This window comes from Agaricus bisporus (genome assembly GCF_000300575.1).
Source record: "Agaricus bisporus var. bisporus H97 unplaced genomic scaffold AGABI2scaffold_16, whole genome shotgun sequence".
NCBI lineage: Eukaryota > Fungi > Basidiomycota > Agaricomycetes > Agaricales > Agaricaceae > Agaricus > Agaricus bisporus.
In genome coordinates, this window is record NW_006267351.1 from 429,452 (window position 1) to 448,412 (window position 18,961).

Consider the following 18,961-nt stretch of genomic DNA (forward strand, 5'->3'; position numbering starts at 1 on the left):
GATAGAGTTATCATGCAGCAGAGGAAGATTTTTTATGGCAAGCTAGTGTGTTGCTTGGAGAATTCGGAGGTAATAGTGGCGGGCTGAGGGGTGGCGTTGTTGGTAGGTACCGGTACCGGTACTATATCTGCTGGTGGCGGTGGCGTTGGGCTGGGTGAAGTGAAATGTGGTATGTAGTGTTGGAAGAGGTTTGAAGATAGTGCCGAAGAAAGAGAGGACGAAGACGAAGAAGGTGATGTGATTTGACTAGCATCATCATGTATGTGAGGGCGATAATGTTTGTCCTCTCCTTTTTATTCGTCTCTCCTTGACCGTTCCGATATTTTATTAGAATTTTCAGGGACGCGAGCATAAAGCGTACTACTTGTTCCTCTAATGTCATCATACTACAGGTGTTTCCGCTCGATTTTGTCGGTGTGAGTCCTCTTGAAATTTAATCTTCATGTACCCGATCTTGTTCCGTTTTTGTCAATTTTTTTAAATTCTTTAGCGAGTCGACAAACTGAACATTTGATGATATATGCCTGCTTGAAATGCGATACTTCGAGAAAGATCCCCGCACCTCGAAATGGAGCGATCGCCTCTCCTCACCCGGTTGAAACGAAACTTGGGATTGGTGCTGCGGCTACCATAGATACTTTGCCGATACGTCGATGTCGAAGAGTAACAGCGGTGGGTACAATCGGCGAATCCTTCTTACTTTCATCCTGTGCGACAACAGCAATCACAACACCATTCGGGAGGTAAAGATCATTCGGTGGAACAAGTCGGCGATACGAAGGATAGTGGGAAAATGTTCAAGTGAACTTTTTAAGCGAGAAAGAGGTTCATATTAACAGGAATATCATTGATCCACAGGAAGAGGAGAAGACGAAGTCACTGGCAAAGCAAAAGAAGTCAAAAGAGAAGGAGAAGTGCCGACCGTGCCAACACCTTGTGTGCCGCCATTATTCTCTACGCGGGGCATGTGGTTTATAGGAGTGGAGAAGTCATTGATATAGACGGCGTGCATCGCGTTTGAGTTTATCAAGGAAGTTTGCGTGTGATAAGCTGATTTTGATGAGCTGATTTTGTGTGTTCGCGCAGGTTCGCGCTTGTCATTCATTTATTCGATTACATTCGGATTTACTATATGTCTTGGTATGTTCCTATCTTCGACTGAGCAGAGAATCCGCCTCGTTACACCCGCAAAAACGTGGTCATACAGGAGCTTTTCCTAAGAAGGCTTCATGTGCATACCACAAGCGACGACTGGGCTCCACAAGATCTTTCCTTTCCCTTATTAGATGCGTTGAGTACTATCACCGAAGCCGACATTTCATCAAGTCGTACCTGAGCACCGTATGCACTGGCGGACCGTAGGTTGAGTCGAGTCTACTATTTGCGCTCGATACTTGAGTTTCTCTCACCGCTTCTTTAAGTTGATGCCACTGCATAATCAGTCATGACTGGAAATTCTAGTGGCAAGCAGATAGGAAATCAATACCTATCAATAGCGACTCTAAAACTGTACAGGCAGTTGCATTCGGGGACGCTTGGTATGAATCCAGGCTTCGGTCCTGAGTTCCGAACCCTTATTTTATATAAATTGAGCATGCCGGCGTTTGCATGCGCAGAGTGAGTGTTCTGACTAAAGAATTTAGACCCAGTGGTATTGGATTTAAACAAGGAGTACGCTTACACGTATTTCAGTCACCAAAGAAAACAGCGCCACGGTGTACGCGGGGAAAATATACTTCATCATTTGTTCTCCCCCAATATAAGACCGCGACAGTGATAAAGACGGCGTGAAGAAACATCAAGAAAGCAATAAATAATATTGGTGAACACCCGGAATCTTGACGACGCCCTTGTTCTCTTCCATCACGGGACTGTTGATCGTTAGACTGCTGTGGTAGACCTATACTCTGCTCCTCTGAAACAGCATTGATTTCAATGAGAGACATGCGAGATGCAAGTAGAGTCCGGAAGATCTGGTGCACACTTGGGTAGTGTCAAATCAAAGGGGTAAGGTGCAAAGAAAGGGAGGGTTTCACAACTACTTATTGGAATGTAAGGACGACAGCAAGCTTGAATCGGAGACACTAGAAGCATGATCCGAGCCGACGCAGAGTAGGTGACTCGAATAATTAATGAAGTCATGCAGGTCAGATGATATTCGGACATTGGCATGTAGCTTCCAATTGTTTACCGCGCCAATTGCAGGTCAGGATTTGTCAAGAAATTGCCCATAGTTATGAACATACCGCAGTTCCTGAATGCGTAATTCCATCATCAATCGACAATGGTGTGCATATGTGTTGCAAGACTTGATTGACAACAGTACCCACAAAACGCTATAGGAACCACAAAAGCCAATTTATTACAAGAAATTCTCCTGAGCTCTGAGTATAATGATTCAACCGGGTCTTATTGCCTATGCAATCATATCGACCACTCACTGATTAAAATAGCCCGTACCGTACTACAAAGAAACAATAGTATGAAAAGTAGATGAGATCTTTTCTGCCTTCATTAGACTCCCTCTTGAAAAGCTAAATAATACTTATATTGATGGCCCAATTCCACGCGTCATCAGATTGACACTAGAAATATATGCTTGCCACTCGTCCAATCTAAAAATAAAAAGATACATCAATTATTTTTTGAAAAAAATGAAATAACAGAAAACCAAACTTACTCGAAACCTGTTGGTGCAGTCGACCACATAGTCATCGCATCATTATCCAACAACGATGACGGTTCAGTAACAGAACCACCATCACTCCTTATTCCATTCGTAATCAGAGGATCTTCAGAATTCAATCCCGATACCCCCATAGGAGGATTCTCAGCAGTATAAAAGTTGGAGGAAACATCCATTCGAGACGAATCAATGTTCTCAGGCAATTGTCCATCCGGCATCGTCTCGAGCGATAAGAACGATACAGGACTTTCATCGACTGTCCTGTTTGCAACTATTTCAGTTGATGCGATAGTACTTGATGGTTTTGGTGCAGGACTTGATGGTGGTGAACACTGCCATAAAGATTGTTGAAACGAATAAAACCCGGTTGGAGCTGGGGTTCCCCCACGATCTTTCTGCGAAAGACTCTCTTGATGTGGAACAGCAGCAGTTGAATCCGAGAATTTAAATTGACCATATACAGGCAAACGACCGAGTTCGTTACTATTCATCGGTAAAGAGAAATTCGGTGGTGTTGCAGATACCGGAGTCGATGCGGTGGAAAAAGTGTTAAGTGGGGACGTATCACGACTTGTGGTGGTTTGATCGGAAACTATGTGACTCGTGTTTATAGCATGCAGAATAGGCATGTCACTGGCAAGTGTTTTTCGTCGCTTGCGACTCTGTGGACTCGGAGAAGTATTTTTGCGAATAGGGACTTGACCCGCGTACGCAAGTTCGGTCAAGATATCCCTATTACAGTATATTTGAATACATACATATGCGGGCGAAAGAATAACTATACATACCTCAATCGACCTGCTTTACTCCATCTATGAAAATTTCAGATACGTTTCACCAAGTACTGACCGCTTCTCTTACCTCCCTTCACAATATTCAAGCGTATTCATACACCGCTGAACATCCTCCATCTCTCTCTTCGGATTCGGCGCAAATCCAGTCCTCTTCCCACTCCATATGTTCAACAACAGAATGACGGCCACTATAAAAGTCGTTGACTACACGCCGAAAAAAAAACAAAGATTCATCCCGTCAGAAGCCGCAAATCAGTAATAGGCATAAATAACATACCATAAGATCGGGGAGCGGCAAATTACATCTACGACTGAGCGATTCCAAAACATGGCAACATGATCTTGCAGCGTTCGTACATATCGCCAACGACGGAAACGTCACTTGAGGCCGATTTCGAGGAGACGGTATGAAAGGCCTATGGATAAAAATTTGAACATGATAGTACGTGGCGTGTAATACAGCTGATTGTTCGAAAAATAATTGGTTTTCGCAAGTCGGATTCCATCGCACTACATCCCGAAAAAGGGGAAAAGAATCAACGTGAGCTTTTGGGTGAGAAAAGAAATGGAGTGTGAAGATACGGACAATGTTGAGGAACAGAATCCATCCAATTATTCATTGCCGAGTCCAATTCGGCTATGATTTGTTGTTCCGGACGTTGTATTATCATGCCGAAGTTATGTTTCCGCCGTTTGACAGAGTACTGGAAAAACAAAAGCATCTCATTTGGAGTGAACAAGATTGCCAGATATGGTTTGACGTACTATGGTTCGTATAGTATAAGCAAGAATGTCCATCAAGCTAAGGTGGCAATTGAAAAATTCGATGGCTGAAGGTTGACCAGCCGGTTGCTTGAAGCATTCCTCTGGATTAGAACTCTCCCAATATTCATCATCACATTCAATAGGAAGGTCGAGATCGAAACTAGAAACAGGATCAGATCCATCTGTGACTGTTGTTGAACAGATAAAAGCCTAACTCTTCATCTTGAAGGCCGCAAGGTCGGCCACAAAGTGAACTTGTCAGACGATCCATGCTCACGATCACCCTTCAACAATGTTAAAATTGATTCAAGCCTTTCACAAAGTCATGCGTACCAAAAAGCGCGTTTCCATAGTTCACCTTCCGCTGTTGGTGTTCCAGACCTACGCCTGTGAGCACCGACTTCCTGCGCAAGGCGCAACGCCATTCCAATTTGACTCCATGTACCATGTGGTATCTCAGTCGATTGCGAATAGATAATAAAGAGCTATAGCAAACCATACAAAAAAAAGGTCATAAATGGAGTCATATGCACAATTGATGGCCACTTACGACATGAGCCTGTAACTCGTGTAAAGACGCTCGGGCGAAAAACGATGACCTTAGATTCCGAACTTGTTCATACCAATGCCAACCGGCGGATCTAGTAGAATTACTTCCTTCCACAAACACCCTGGGGTCATCACTATATTTTGAACCCAGAGCGCAAACCAACAGCACTGTAGCACCAAAATACGAATCGGTGAGATGTAAACCTCGGGTAATGCCTCTTTCGAATGTTGGACGATGCAGAAGTGGAAGGAATGGGTTGACATGAGCGAAATAGAGTGTAACAAGGGAAGGAATGAGATCGTAGGGCGGGAAGTTGTACTTTCGTTCTGTATCTTCTGTATCGGGATTAAAAGAAATATACTGAAAAGTTCGCTTTGAGACCTAGATTCTTGATTGATGCTCAGATATAGATGACTCACCGGAGGGATATCCCAGAATTGGGGTCTTCGATATTTCAGTTCAGGGTGTTTGCATGTCATTCGGGTTCCATTATACTGGCTCTTTAGGTCCAAAGCCGTTTGGATAAGTTGATAACCACTTTCGCTGGAGTCAATTTTACGCGTTTGAGGATACATTGATATGAAAAGCACCTTGATTTGCCAAAGAAGCGATGCTCGGGAGGGTTAAGGTCCAACTTCATAAGCTTCCCAACCGTTGGGACTATTGATGTCGTGTCATCACTATAATCGTTCGGTTCCTCGACTTCTTCTAATAATTTATCAACCTCTTGTGACAAATCCACTCCAGGTAGCAACTTTTCTTTTCAATCAGACACGCTAAACATTTCAAAACATTATGAAAACGCACCTTGACCAATAGCTTGTCCAGCTTCTCTAACCTCGCCTCAAGACTCTCAACATATCTTCACGAGAAATCCAAAACATCAGATCAGTATACGCCATCAAAAATCTTACGAACCCTTTTGCAGGACCTAAAGTCTAAAAAAAAAAGTAATTAAGCGCGAGCTCACTTACATATATACAAACGATTAACTCACTTTCGTGACCTCCTTGTGGGTACATTCATATCCATATTGAATACAATTACTACACTTATTTCCAGACATCTCACCACTATCACATCGAACTAATCCAACGAAAAAAAAAAAAAAGAAAACAGAGACAGAGAGATACATTAGTATTCGCCTTGAAACGAGAAGGAGGGGAACTGACTCTTCTTCTTCTTGCAAATATCACACGCTCCCGGAATTCGACGTTTCTTCGGACCTTGAGTTTGTGATTCGACTTTCACAAGAGCAGCGGAAGAAGCGTCTTGTGTCGCAGGTAAGATAGGTACATTTCGCGACGTGCTGCCACCATTCACGGTTGAAGAGAAAGTGGATGTCGTGGTAGTGGTGATTGGAGACGATGAAGAAGATGCATGATGAAGCGATAGAGAGGATTGACGACTTGCAGGAGAAGGTTTAATAGAAGTATCAACAGTGGATATCCCCATTCTAAAGTGTTGTTATAAATTATTGCCTTGATGAAAATGTATATGTGATGTAGTTCTACTTACAAAAACGTTTTCGTGGGCCGTTATTAAGATGGTGGGGAAAGGCCCAGGCGAGAGATAGGAAGGGGGTGAGAAATACAAAAGATCGAAATGCAGATGTGGCTTTGCTTATCAAACTGAAGCACACACACAGTGCCGCCGGTAATTGTAGTAGCCGGATCAATGGGGCGAAATGCCGATAAATGACTCGACTCGGCTCACCACGGTTGTATCACTGTTGTCAACTCGCATTCTCTCCCCGTATGTCTCGAATCTTTTGATTCACTTTATCAAACTCTTCGGCATTTAATGTATAGCTTAGCGAGTTCCCTAGTCGGCCTAGTAACCGTTATTCACCAGGGAATGACATCAGGTTATTATGATGAAGTCCTACCAACCGACAAGCGTACTTCCATACTTCAAATAATTAAAAGCCGTCCACAGACATTTATCACCACACATGTGACAGACGTCAGATCTTTCAAACTACATAGAGACCGGAATAAAATGTCAATCATCTTTCTGTGTATATAGTTAAGAAGGAAATCTTATCTGACGCGGTACTCATCTGCTCGGAATTTCGGGCCACGTATCCAACTTTCTTTTCTGAATGAGACCTATTCTTCCCGCAACGTTTCAACGTCTTGTAATAGGAGAATAGCCTGTTTCAATGCCTTAGAAATTCTTTTATAAAAAGGGTGGCGAGTTTGATGTGGGAAAAGTAGGAAGTAAAACATGAAAAAAAAGACTACACTTCTGACAAAATACTAACCAAAACATCTTTCACCGTCGGTCTCTCCTCATAAGTGCTCATATAAACCTCTCTCCCTGTATTAGTCCCCGCATCGTCCACCTCATCATCCCAATCAAAAGTAGCACCAAAAAGCAAACTGGCAGCAACCACCTCTTCTCTAGGCCCATCCCGAACTCGAAGGCGATGCGAAACACATCTAGGAAACATCCTTGCAATATTAATTTCTGTAACTTCCAATTTCGGGATCCCATTTTTCAAGTTGTTGTTGTTGTTATTGTTGTTGATTTTTTTGTTGGTTTTGGTTTTCAATTTTGAGTTGGATGAAACAGTGGTTTGTGGTTGTTTTTTGGAGTTGAGGGATTTGGGGAAGGTTATACCGAAGGAGGAGAGTTCGTCGGCTTCGACTGTTTGCCATTGTTCATCAGAATTTTCATCGTCATCGTCATTATCATCATCATCTTCGTCTTCATCATTATCGTGTTCATCATCGTCTTGATCTTCTAAAATCCAATTCTCATCATCTCCATCTCTTAACAATTCCATCCCATTCAAATCGGTACTAACGACTCTATGAGCTCTGACCAATTTCTCGGCGTCACTGATACACCTGGCAGTAAGAAAAGTGCCATCCAATTCAGCTCGATGCCTCGTTGCTGAAAATAGATCGTTGAGATATGTCATGAGAGTAGGTGATATATACGTTTCGAGATAGGCTTTTCGGAGATTTGAGATGAAGTTTTTCGGAAGAGCGGGAGTTGAAAAATGATCACGATGAACACTTGAAGCAGAGGCAGAAGCGGAATGATATGAATGTCGATGGAGGGATAATCTTGAACTAGGCGGTAGAGGAATATGAGAATTCACGAGTGGACTAGAGGTATTAGAGTGATGACGTCTCGTGTGGGAAGGGGATATTGATGATTGAATGGCTTGTCTAACATTAGGCTTGATGAGAACATTACAACTCATGGCGAATTTGTCCAACTGGGAAGATGTAGTATTGATTATCAGACATCAAAGTGCAATTAAATGAGGGAAAACGTACAAGTGAATGGTGGATATTCGGGCGCTCCCTGGGGTCGATAGGACAAATGTAAATTACGATAAATCCATCAGGAAGATCCCAAGATTCTTCAGCTTTCGAGTCAGAGGCAGAATCAAACCTAAGTCTGTTGTCAGCGATGACCCTGGCAAGGGCTCTCTGGGACTCGAGGGTGGCATTCTCGATACCGGATAGGACAAGCGCCGGAGAAAGCTGAGGCGGAGCGGTATTCTCTTTGTGGATATAATTGCGGTGAGATAGGGATTCCGTTTGGAATCGACCGGTTGTAGGCTTGTTTGACAGACCTAAAGGGTCCACGTGAAGATGGGTGTCTGGTTGCCGGACATGTGGCAGGTGTTGCTGCATGGTCCGCGCATGACGCGATTTGGGTCTGCGGGATTTAGTGGGATCAGAGCTCTCGTCTTGGGACGCGTGAGCGGAAGCGGAGGAGGCTGATGGATTGGTGAAAAAGAGAGATTTGATAAACTGTTTTGTGGACGGTGTCGGGCCATGGGGAGGTCTAGGGCGCACTTTGGCTCTGTGCGCTGGATAGTCAAAAATGGATGAGAGGGTCTGTGGGATTATTATCACTATTGAGATGTGTGATCGACAGAGAGAGAACTGACAGAGACGACGAGGCGGGCGACGAGGGAGACGTCCTGCTCTGGGGTGCGAACGAGGAGGTGGGTGGCGGGGGCGACGAGGGCGGTGAGGAGGGCGTGGAGGAGGACGGGGTCTGTGGTGTGGAGGTGGTCGCGGAGAAGGTTCATATGTTTGTCAGAGCCTGAGATCTTTGTCAGATCTGTTTTTAATGAACTCCAGCTGGTTTTGGCCGGCGCGATGGTTGCTTCCGTCCAATTCTCAGTCGACGACTCGTCCCCGCTCCTCGCCTACACGCCCTTCCCAGACACCTTTGGGCAAGCAAATCTCACCGCGGGCTGGAACCCTTATTTCAAAGAGTCGGGCTTTGTGTCTGCCATCGGCCAGACCGGCGTCGGCCAGTCACAGCACATCACCTCGCGCAATGGCTCTTCAATCTCTCTCCACTGGCATGGTCAGTCTTTCTGTTAGTCTCTATTGCGCTTGCTTATGCAGCTCAGGTACCTCTCTCCAACTCTTCGGCAACACAACCGCGGAGGCTACTTTCTCGCTCGCCCTCGACGGTGCCTCTGTCTCTCCAAATAACACAAATAACACCCCAAATCTTCTTGCCTTTCTCGATGGTCTCCCGCCCTCTGACCATGTACTCGTACTCACCGCTTTCACTTCCTCACCTTCAAGCGGTTCGTTGGTCGTCTTTGACAAGGCTGTTATAACGGATCTACCTCCACAAAACTCTTCCGAGTGAGTAGGCAACTCACAGAAATCAATGACCCATTCTTAATCATCATCCAGTATCTTCTCAGACCATACCCTCGACGATAACGACATCTCATTCACAGGCCAATGGTCTCCTCCCTCCGTTGCGACTCCCTTCCACGAATCCCGATCTCAGGGCGAAACAGCCCAAGTTACCTTCTCCGGTATTTCTCTCTCATATGCCCACATCCTCATCGATCAACGCCCAGCATACAGGTATATCCGTTCGTATATTTGGAACAACATCACCTACATCAGGGAACTATTCCATCATGCTCGACGATGTCCAATCGCCTATATTCTCCGCACGTTCCTCATTCACTCAACTCGATTCTCTTCTTTTTTTCGCTTCTGGGCTCGATCCAAACGTTTCACATCATATTGTCGTACGCAATGAAGGTGGAAGTCTTCAACTTAAATCCGGTGGTACCGCATTTGACATATTTTCCTCGGGAGAACCCACGTATGTCCAGATCTCTACTTCTTTCTGCTCCACATTTTCCCATATGCATGCGTGTATATGATGTGATCTACCGCCCTTCTTTAATACCTTTTTGATGACAGTTGTCCCCATACTATGATCTTGCTAATTATACTTGCTATTTTCATAGTGCCTTGCCATCACCGCCAACATCACCTGGAAATCCGCCATCAACATCATCCGGTATCGGGAAATTTGCGAGAGGAACTATAGCTGCACTAGTCTTGGCAGGCTTCTTAGCCGCTGCGCTGTTGACAGCTGTCCTGTTCTACTTTTGTATCTGGCGACCACGCCGCCGCATGCGTCGTCGACAACAGCCGCTTGATGCTGTTGAAGGTGCAACATCTCAACTTCATCTTAGTAGAAAAAAAGAACAGGACGATGCTGTTGGAGTTGTGTTGGATATTGGGCAACAACCACAGCGACGATATCCCGACGACGACATCGCCAATACTCCCATTGATGCTTTGAGTCCCCTTTCTCCTACCAGTCCAAGTAACGCTAGGCCCTTCGACGAACAACACCGGGATGTTATCAAAAGTCCCGGTTTTTCGAGGTGGAAAAGGGATATGAACACGCTTTCAGGGTTGACGAGTATCGGACTTAAATTCAACCATGAAAGCGCGGATGAGAAATCACCTTTGAGTGATAATGGGCGTGGAAATGGATTCGGTTCTAGGAGATACGAATCTGAAGTGGATGATATCAGTCCGATTACTCCCATCGGTGGTAGTGGTGGCCTTGGTCGGATGATGAGTTTGACAACTCAATCTTCATATCGGTCGCTACGCCGCATCGGCAAGAAACGTTCGAATGGTACTAATGGTGGTAGAGGAGGAGAGGGAGGATTCCCTTTCCGATTCAATTCCGCTTCCTCTCGACGTAGTAACAACAACAACACCAACAATGGAGAAGGACCAGTTTCCTCGCCCCGAGCTCGTGAAGAAGATTCTTTATCAGGATTTACATCCTTATCCTATGCCTCTAATCCAAATTTAAGGCAGAGTGGAGAGGCTGCTGCCGCCGCCGCTACCACTGCCACGGCTCCTACCACATATCTAGATGTTCAACCCCCTTCATACGCTGCTTCCGTTTCTCGGAATACAACTTCTGGGTCTTCCTCTCTTAATCAAAGTCCGCATACTAGCAGTGGAACTCCATCAGCCAGAGATGTTCAAGAACGGCAAACTACACGATCCTCATTTGAACAGAGACAACAACGGCAATCATCATCGACGGCATCATCTGGTAATCAACCACAACTTCGACAACAACGAAGTGATACTAGGATGAGAGGGATACGAATGTTGGGTATAGGTGCTGGTGCTGGATCAACTTCGACGGGTGGTGGTGTGGGCGGCCCTATATCTATGCGTGCTGCGATTAGGGCTTTGAGTCCGAGGATTAGTAGAAATCGAAATGGAGGAGGGAAGAAGGAGGAGGAGGAGGTTGAAGAAGCAAGGGATCAAGTGATTTCGCCGCAACCTTCGATTGCTCTTACGAGTATTGGACATGTTGGTTATGAACAGCAACGACAGGAAAATGTGGTTGTGCCAAGGATTGCACCTCCACCTGTGATGATACCCCAAAGGAGGAAAACGGATTCTCCGATTCGTGCGCTTCCGCCTATTCCTATTCCTGCTACTGCTATTACTTCCGTTCCGGGATCGCCTTCAAAGTTGGAAAACCAACAACAACAGCAACAACAACAACAACAGCGAAGCGGAAGAGATGTTGCATCGATAGCTGTTGTTCCTCCATCGCCGTCTTCACCATCGTCACCTCCCCCGCCTCCATCGTCATCGTCACTACATTCTCCGACACGTCTTCCTCCTCCTCCTCATCCTATTGTAACAACTACGATTACCGAGAGGAAACCTTGTATCAACACCAAAGTCGCCCGTTCGTCACCTAGTGATGCTGTCGGTTTACCACCTTTAGGCACTATCCAATCATTTGCCGAAGCTGCTGCTATCGCTATCAATACCGGAGGTTTTGCGTTTGGAGAAGGGGGAACTAGTACTCCTAATGCTCCTGTAGCTGTTGCTGGTGATGCTACTAAGGCTGGTAAAGGACAAAGGGAAACAAAGAGGTCGTCTACGGCTTCGAGAGTTCGGTTTGAAGAACCATCTAATGTGGATAGTTCTACGGTTGTGCCGATGGAGGGGGGAAATGGGAAAAAGAAGGAGGAGAAGGCGAAGTTTAGGTTGACGCCTCCTACTCCTCTTACAGGCGGTGGTGTTGTACCAGCTTCGTCGTCAAGTTCAGAGTATCCGCCGTTACCACGGGATCTTCTTCCTATCATGACTACTGGGGATTACAGTCGATCGTCGTTTTTGGATTTCAGTTCTAAAGCGTCTTCGCTTCATTCGACTCCTTCTGTTCATCGGACCCAGGAGAATCCGGATAATAATACTGAGGATAACGGGAATAATGATCGGGTTTGGTCGATGCATTTACCTGGACGGCGTGTTCCACTTCCTTCTCCGCCTATGAGTTCACCTTCACAATACTCAAATCCAACGGTGTTGAAGTCGAAATGGAGTAATACGACTATGCAGACTATGACGCGTACACTTGGAGGATCATCAGTGTCGGCTTCGTCGAGTTCTGCTTCGTCTAATAATCGTTCTGGATATGGTTCACGGGAACAATGGGTTAGAGGAGGACGACCTTTGTTGACTACTACTGCTGCTACTGCTACTGATGGTGAAAATGAGGGAGATGTGTTGTCACCGATGACGAGACAGAATTTGTTTCCGTTTCCGCTTACGATACCGCCTTCGCCGAATATGCCGGAGGGATTTATGGGTGTTGAACCTTCACCTTCTTTGATGTCTCCTACTGTCAGTTTGCCGGTGCCGATTTCGAGTACGAGGAAGAGGGGTTGGAGGATGGAAGGAGGAGAAGAAGAAAATCGTGATGACGATGATGAACATCGTTCACGAAATCGTCCTTCTTCTCGACATACTGGAAATGAAGGTAGTACGGATGCGACGGATTCTCCGACGGATAGTTTTCCTTATTCGATTTCGGATGTTCATTTTAGGAATAGTGGTGTGATTGGGAGTGAAAGTGAAACGGATATGTTGGATGAGGATAGAGGGCAGTCGAGGCGTGGGCGGAGGCATCCTCATCCTCGACATACTCATCATTCTCAACATCAACATCATCATCATCATCATCAATCGCGTCCACCTCATCCGCCGTTACCTTCTTCTACTTCATTGTCCCCGCAACGATTTGATCCTTCTTTGTCTCTTTCTTCGTCTACGTCTTTGTCTCAACAACAACAACAACAACAACAACATGAGGAAAGAACGCCGGGTATCACGACGATTGTTCAGAGGGTGTTTGGGACGAGCGGGAGCGGAAATAATAATGATGGGGATGGAAATGGAAACGGGGCGGCATCAAGGACGTTACGCGCTGCTGCTGGACTTTTGAAACCTTCGTAAAAACTCTCTTTCCCTCTTCTCTTTTCTCTCCATCTATACCAATCATACTCTCTTTTTGCTTTGATAGACCGTAGCTCTGTGTTTCTTTCGTTTTTCTCACCGTTTCTGGAAAGACTTTTCTTTTCTGGGATTAACATCTTTACGACCCCACTTATGGACATACACATGTACACACCCTCAAGTGTATTGTTTATTATCTTTCTTTTGTTTTTCTCCCATTTCAGTTGTTGCTATCTCTTTGTTTTCTTTTGTACGTGTTCTTCTTTCGCTATGTACACCGTCTTTGCTATCATCAGAACTTTGTGTTGTAAAATTATATTAGCGCATGCTTTTATTGTTTTTTTTCTTTTTTTTTCATTCGTTTGGATATATATACCTAACTTCCCTGCCTCGCTTATTTCTTTGAGCGAGACCCCTCCTTCACCCACACTCATTTTACTCTATGTTTGAATCTGTATTAAACAGGGAATGCGTCACTTAATCTTATACTCCATTTTTGAATAATGAATGACATATCATCGGATAACTTTTCACCAACACTGTTCGGCGAGGATAAAACAAACTCCCGTCTCTGTTTAAGTCCGATAGGGTATATGGTACTACTTATGAAGGCGGAGTCGACTCTTTCCTCAATCCAAAACTAACAAATCTTCTAAAATCAGAAAAGACATTCGTCTCACCCGACATTCCTCTCGCTCCAGGACCAAAACCGCCTTCGCCAGTACCAACACCACCCACCCCACCACCAACACTCGAACCCGTCGCTGGTCCACTCGAACCGGATACCGACGCACCACCACTCCCGCCGCTTAAACTATGAAATAAACCACCACCATCGCTAATGGTATTTGATCCAAGCGGTAATGCAACTCGACTAGCTGTAGGACTGAGAAGGAGAAGATTGCTTCCTCCTCCTCCACCTCCTTGGGGATCCATATCGAGCGAAGATAAGAAAGAAGTACTGTCTAAATCGGTCTTGGTACTCGTGATCATCAAGAATGTGTCTTCGAAATCTTGATGAAGAGTGCGCGGGACTCCTTTTAGGTCAAGAATCTAGAAAAGGATAAAATTAATGAATTTATTCCTCTGAAACAACAAGAATTTATTTTTTTGGTTACCTTTTGGAAGTTGATTAGTGAAGCATCTCCGATGAGGAATGTATAGTTGAGTATAAAGTTCTCTTTTGGGTCCTTGATAAAAAAGAGTAACCGTTCTCCCATGTCAAACCAAGGCACACAAAAATTCAAAAGATCCGAACGACGTACCATTGGAGTTATGATGACTTTAAGAAGCGTCTCAAGTCGTGTCGCCGTTTTGGTTAACGCCTTCGAGTAACTGTCAGACAGAAGAAGAAGAACATGTGGCTCACGTCAGAAAAGATTGAAGTGAAGAGGAGTATGGTATGTAAAGGCTGACATATTCGTTAACAAATTCTCTCCCGGCATCTTAGTAAGATACCCTTTGAGAACTTGTAAGTCAAGTAGGAGCTAAGTCGGTTTTGACAGTTAATCAATAGACCTTGACAACAACCGCTGAAAGAACGCCACTGACCTGTTCGGCACCAATCTCTTTTAATGGTTTACTTCTCACAAGCGCATTTGTAAATTTGGCCAACACGACACTAGAAATCAGAGAGATGAACGTCATTATTAGAGCGAACCCCGCGGCAAAGTGAAAAAAAAAAACAAGAGAAAAAGTCTGACTCACCTACAAACTTTATCCAGAAAATTCCTCAGATATCTTTTTTGCTCGATCAACGGTTTGATAGTCTCCACCACCTGTTCCGTAGCCTTGACCAATTCCCCAACATAATGTGACTGCCCGCTGACTTGGTTCAAAGCTGGCCAATTCGAACGGATCATTGTCGTAAAATATACATCAGTGGCGTTCTCAACTTCGCGAAGGAGGAGAGTTATAGCTGATGATATGACACTAACGACAGGGATGAATAGGAAATAGAATAAAGGTAGAGGAATTAGAGCGGAAGTGGAAGAAGGAACAGGAGACGGGATACCTGACAAAGAGATCACGTTCCTTTTGCAGTGTGATTTTCTCTTTGAAATCTTCATTAATCTTTTCCTTGATTTTCTCTTCGAGCTAGAGTGAATTAAGAAATGAATTCGTGCGCGCTTGCATCGGAAAGATGAATTCTCTACCTCGGACGCTGTAGTTTGGCAATAGTCCGCGGTATTGATGACCAAACACGCTCGTTTAATTTCGTTTATGTCAAATCGCGATTCCATGGATCTACGCGCCGTGGGACTTTCAAGTTAAAAAGAAACATCAGTCTATCACCGAGGAAGTATTTGAAATATGCTGACCGTTGTTTGGGATTGCTCAATGACAAGACATCCTCTAAAAAGGAGACGCATATGAGCAAAAAGAACAGAAAAAAGCAATCATGACATACCTGCATATATTCTCAACCACTTCTTGTGCAGATTACATAGGTCAAACAATGTTTTCCCAGTCGATAATTTCGCACATTGCTCCAAACTCTGTCCATAAAGATAAAACAATTCTGTAGATGAGGGTAAGACAACTATTGGTGGTTCGTCATCTGCATTTTCTTCAGTCGATGCACGGTTAGTTTCAAGGGACGTCCTCGGTGGAGGTTTTCCCTTCTTTCGATGTGGTGCCAGCATCTCTGCCAAAACTCTAGAACTGTTATTCAATACCCGTAAGGCGGAAGACACTGGATAAACTGACTTGTCTTGAGCATCGACGAATATGCCAAGATGAGGCTCAAAGGATGAGGATATAACTTTCTGCGGCTGACTGGAGCCGTTGGTAAACTTCAATATTTCCGCAAACTTGTAAAACAACAGTAAGCATGTGGTCGGCCATACAAGGCAGCACACAACTCACGGGGGTTGCCCATTTCTTCGCCATTGAAAGCTCGAACTCTATGGTCTGTTGTAGATAATCGAGTAACGTTTTCACAGTCATATTCGATGCCGCCTTTGACAGCAACGCCGAAATATCATCCCTTAGTTATGACAAGTCAGGACCGCAAAGCCACAAGAAAACAGACGCGCACATACCTTGTGATCTCGGCGAATTTGGCTAACAAGTACCACCCAACTCTCCAAAGCGATGGAAACACCCTACCCTGTTCAAGCTCATGGTTCTGTATCAACCGCCTGAACCAAGCGAAACGTCTCGAGATATTATCCAACTGGCCAGCTTCATCGTTGGTTTTGAATATACGTCGGTATTCTTTGAGTTCGAGTGCAACGTGACGGTCTATGAGGTGGGTACGAAAATCAGAACCTAGAACGTCGACGACGAGACAAGCTTGAGTTATCAAAGCGGGTTTGACTTGTTTCGTGGAATCCTGAATAAAGCTTTGATGCAATCAGAAGATGAGATTGACTGGTAGGATACAGGTAGACATACAAGGCGTCGAAGTCTGCATCTAACTGAGTGCGTAACTCCCCTTGCAATTCTTGTATTCGTTTCCAGACTCTTGAGATTCGTTGAACTGATGTGTATTGTTTGAAAGTAGCGGATATTTCTTTGACAGTCTATTCATCGACGGCACTGTTGAATATTACTGGCGTTGATGATTAACACCTATGACGCACGGCTAGGGATTCGGATACTTCTTTGTACCTCTTTTCCTTGATGTAATCCTGGAGCTGCGTCATTGCATTGACTGGAGGAAAGTAGGTGAGGTGGATTAGGAAAAGAAAGAAACTTAGAGAACGAACCTAGCATCTGCAACCGTCTTAATACAGTCATACTAAGGATCAAATTCTTCTTCGCGAGATCCAGGACCTGTATGTCCTTCGTAATATTCCTGACAACTGCTTCCGATTCAGTAGCTTTTTCACGAATACGTGACATTTGTCCCAAGAGGTCCTAAAAATGTTGAGAACAATGTCAAGTTAAAAGGAACGGTGACCAGTACTTACGGAAATCATCTCTTGAATCATGGACATACGCTCGGGATCCTGGTTCTTTTTCAATTCCTCTTGAAGTTCATCTATCTCTTTCTGAAATTTGGATTGTGTCTCATTAAGTTTCCGATCCACAGAGTCAATATAGGCGAGTGAAGCCTCTAACAAGAATATTCATCAGCACATGAATTGAAGCCACGGCCGCATACCACCAACCATTAGGAAACAGCTCATTGATGATTGTGAGAGGATTGAATTCTTGGTTTTCCGGAGCAGGCTCGAGCGCGCGCTCAATGGCGAGGACTATTTCGTGAGGCAAATCATCGGTTTGCATGGCTTCATGAAAGACTCGGTGAAGTCACGGTCGGTGGAAATAAATAGAATGACCCTAACCCTAAACAAGGTCTAGTTTCTCCGCTTTTGTCCCTCTTCCTTCGCCTGCCCCCAATACATCATGTTCTATGTTCTATTCATGATACCATGGCGAACGGACTGCTTTCTCCTACCGCAGACACAAAGAACCAAGTAGTCCAGGCATACGATGACCAGCCAATCTATATCTGTTCCAAGTGTTCCGCAATCATTGTACGAACGAGTACTCCTTTCAACGATGGGGCTTTCCTCTAAGAGAAACACTGATAGGCATTGCAAGATGAATTGATCAGCAAGGCGTTTACTGGTCGTGATGGACGTGGCTAGTGCGTTCTATGCTCTTACTTGTCGTCTGATCTCATCGTCCTCCTACAGTCTAATGCATTCTGCGACCAATGTCAAGTTTGGTGGACGAGAGGATCGTCCTTTAATGTGAGTTTCATCATAGTCTCCTATATATTATGATTCTAAATTATTGCAGGACTGGAGTACATACGGTAGCAGATATCTATTGCATGGGATGCAACGAGAGACTAGGGTGGTACTATCACAAAGCTGCCGATTACTCTCAGAAATACAAGGAAGGTTAGGCGTATCGCTGTGTCTGCGAGACTACATCTCTGACTCGGCGCTTTCTAGGTAAATTTCTGCTCGAGCGTGAGCGAATTATAAAGGAGAACCAATGGACTCTGGACGATTAATTACAATACTACATATCTTGTACCATAATTTGTATGATATGCATCACTGAACATTGGAGTGGTATCTAAGCGAGTAACGGACCATACGTCTGACACGTCACTCAAACCGTTACACACAACGTTGACAATGAACCACAACCACGATATGCCAATGCCCGACCACGGCGGCCACGACATGCCAGGAATGGGCGGCACCTGCGTCGTCAGTATGCTCTGGTAACTAAAGCTCCCCTCCCCTCCACTTCCCTGCCGCTAATCCCGTAAACCACGACCCTCAGGAACACCAACGTCATGGACACCTGCATCGTCTTCCCTGGCTGGCACATCACCTCCAAATCCTTCTTCGTCTTCTCCTTCTTCATCGTCGTCGCTCTTGGCATCTTCTACGAATATCTCCGCATCTTTTCCCGTCAATTTGACTACAACCTCGCTCAAACGCTCAAAAATAACGATAAATCCAAAGGTCCCATCCATCTTCCTATCTCAGAGTCTCCTCCAGAACGTCATGGCGATGATACAGGTCTATTACCCGGCGATCGTCATTCGAAGCAAGTCGTAATCGGGTATGTGTATATCCTTACCGAGTCCAAAATTAAAAACACT

The 18,961-nt window shown here is 44.8% G+C and overlaps 6 protein-coding genes across 6 annotated transcripts; 2 read left to right on the plus strand and 4 right to left on the minus strand.

Moving 5' to 3' along the window:
- Positions 1-2,545: 2,545 nt before the first annotated feature.
- On the minus strand, positions 2,546-6,250 carry AGABI2DRAFT_123182 (hypothetical protein; the record flags this gene model as incomplete). The annotated part of the gene is made up of 16 exons (XM_006457246.1): positions 2,546-2,615; positions 2,681-3,418; positions 3,475-3,498; positions 3,548-3,684; positions 3,758-3,990; positions 4,067-4,184; positions 4,246-4,405; positions 4,461-4,529; positions 4,579-4,730; positions 4,796-5,155; positions 5,215-5,332; positions 5,386-5,549; positions 5,603-5,657; positions 5,714-5,733; positions 5,793-5,881; positions 5,968-6,250. The coding sequence occupies 16 exons, from the start codon at positions 6,248-6,250 to the stop codon at positions 2,546-2,548; spliced, it is 2,790 nt and encodes a 929-aa protein (XP_006457309.1).
- Positions 6,251-7,037: 787 nt separating this feature from the next.
- Positions 7,038-8,855, minus strand: AGABI2DRAFT_123183 (hypothetical protein; the record flags this gene model as incomplete). Its single annotated transcript, XM_006457247.1, has 3 exons — positions 7,038-8,027; positions 8,089-8,658; positions 8,712-8,855. 3 exons carry the CDS (start codon positions 8,853-8,855, stop codon positions 7,038-7,040), a joined length of 1,704 nt encoding a protein of 567 aa, XP_006457310.1.
- Positions 8,856-12,902: 4,047 nt separating this feature from the next.
- On the plus strand, positions 12,903-13,552 carry AGABI2DRAFT_196072 (hypothetical protein). The gene has a single exon (XM_006457248.1). It carries the CDS (start codon positions 13,012-13,014, stop codon positions 13,381-13,383), a length of 372 nt encoding a protein of 123 aa, XP_006457311.1. The 5' UTR covers positions 12,903-13,011; the 3' UTR covers positions 13,384-13,552.
- Positions 13,553-13,939: 387 nt separating this feature from the next.
- AGABI2DRAFT_181573 (hypothetical protein) lies at positions 13,940-17,619 on the minus strand (the record flags this gene model as incomplete). Its single annotated transcript, XM_006457249.1, has 18 exons — positions 13,940-14,436; positions 14,502-14,573; positions 14,649-14,718; positions 14,800-14,870; positions 14,935-15,004; positions 15,091-15,315; positions 15,398-15,480; positions 15,540-15,630; positions 15,705-15,738; positions 15,794-16,047; positions 16,093-16,196; positions 16,252-16,372; positions 16,428-16,730; positions 16,783-16,910; positions 16,971-17,041; positions 17,097-17,247; positions 17,301-17,446; positions 17,502-17,619. The coding sequence occupies 18 exons, from the start codon at positions 17,617-17,619 to the stop codon at positions 13,987-13,989; spliced, it is 2,562 nt and encodes an 853-aa protein (XP_006457312.1). The 3' UTR covers positions 13,940-13,986.
- A 139-nt stretch (positions 17,620-17,758) lies between these two features.
- AGABI2DRAFT_212642 (hypothetical protein) lies at positions 17,759-18,422 on the plus strand. Its single transcript, XM_006457250.1, has 5 exons — positions 17,759-17,870; positions 17,928-17,983; positions 18,033-18,089; positions 18,139-18,242; positions 18,297-18,422. Exons 1-5 carry the CDS (start codon positions 17,766-17,768, stop codon positions 18,356-18,358), a joined length of 384 nt encoding a protein of 127 aa, XP_006457313.1. The 5' UTR covers positions 17,759-17,765; the 3' UTR covers positions 18,359-18,422.
- A 67-nt stretch (positions 18,423-18,489) lies between these two features.
- AGABI2DRAFT_196076 (hypothetical protein) lies at positions 18,490-18,874 on the minus strand (the record flags this gene model as incomplete). The annotated part of the gene is made up of 2 exons (XM_006457251.1): positions 18,632-18,874; positions 18,490-18,569 (listed from the first exon to the last, which is right to left on the minus strand). Coding segments are annotated over exons 1-2 (279 nt in total), but the record flags the coding sequence as incomplete, so codon positions are not given.
- Between the last annotated feature and the right edge of the window lie 87 nt (positions 18,875-18,961).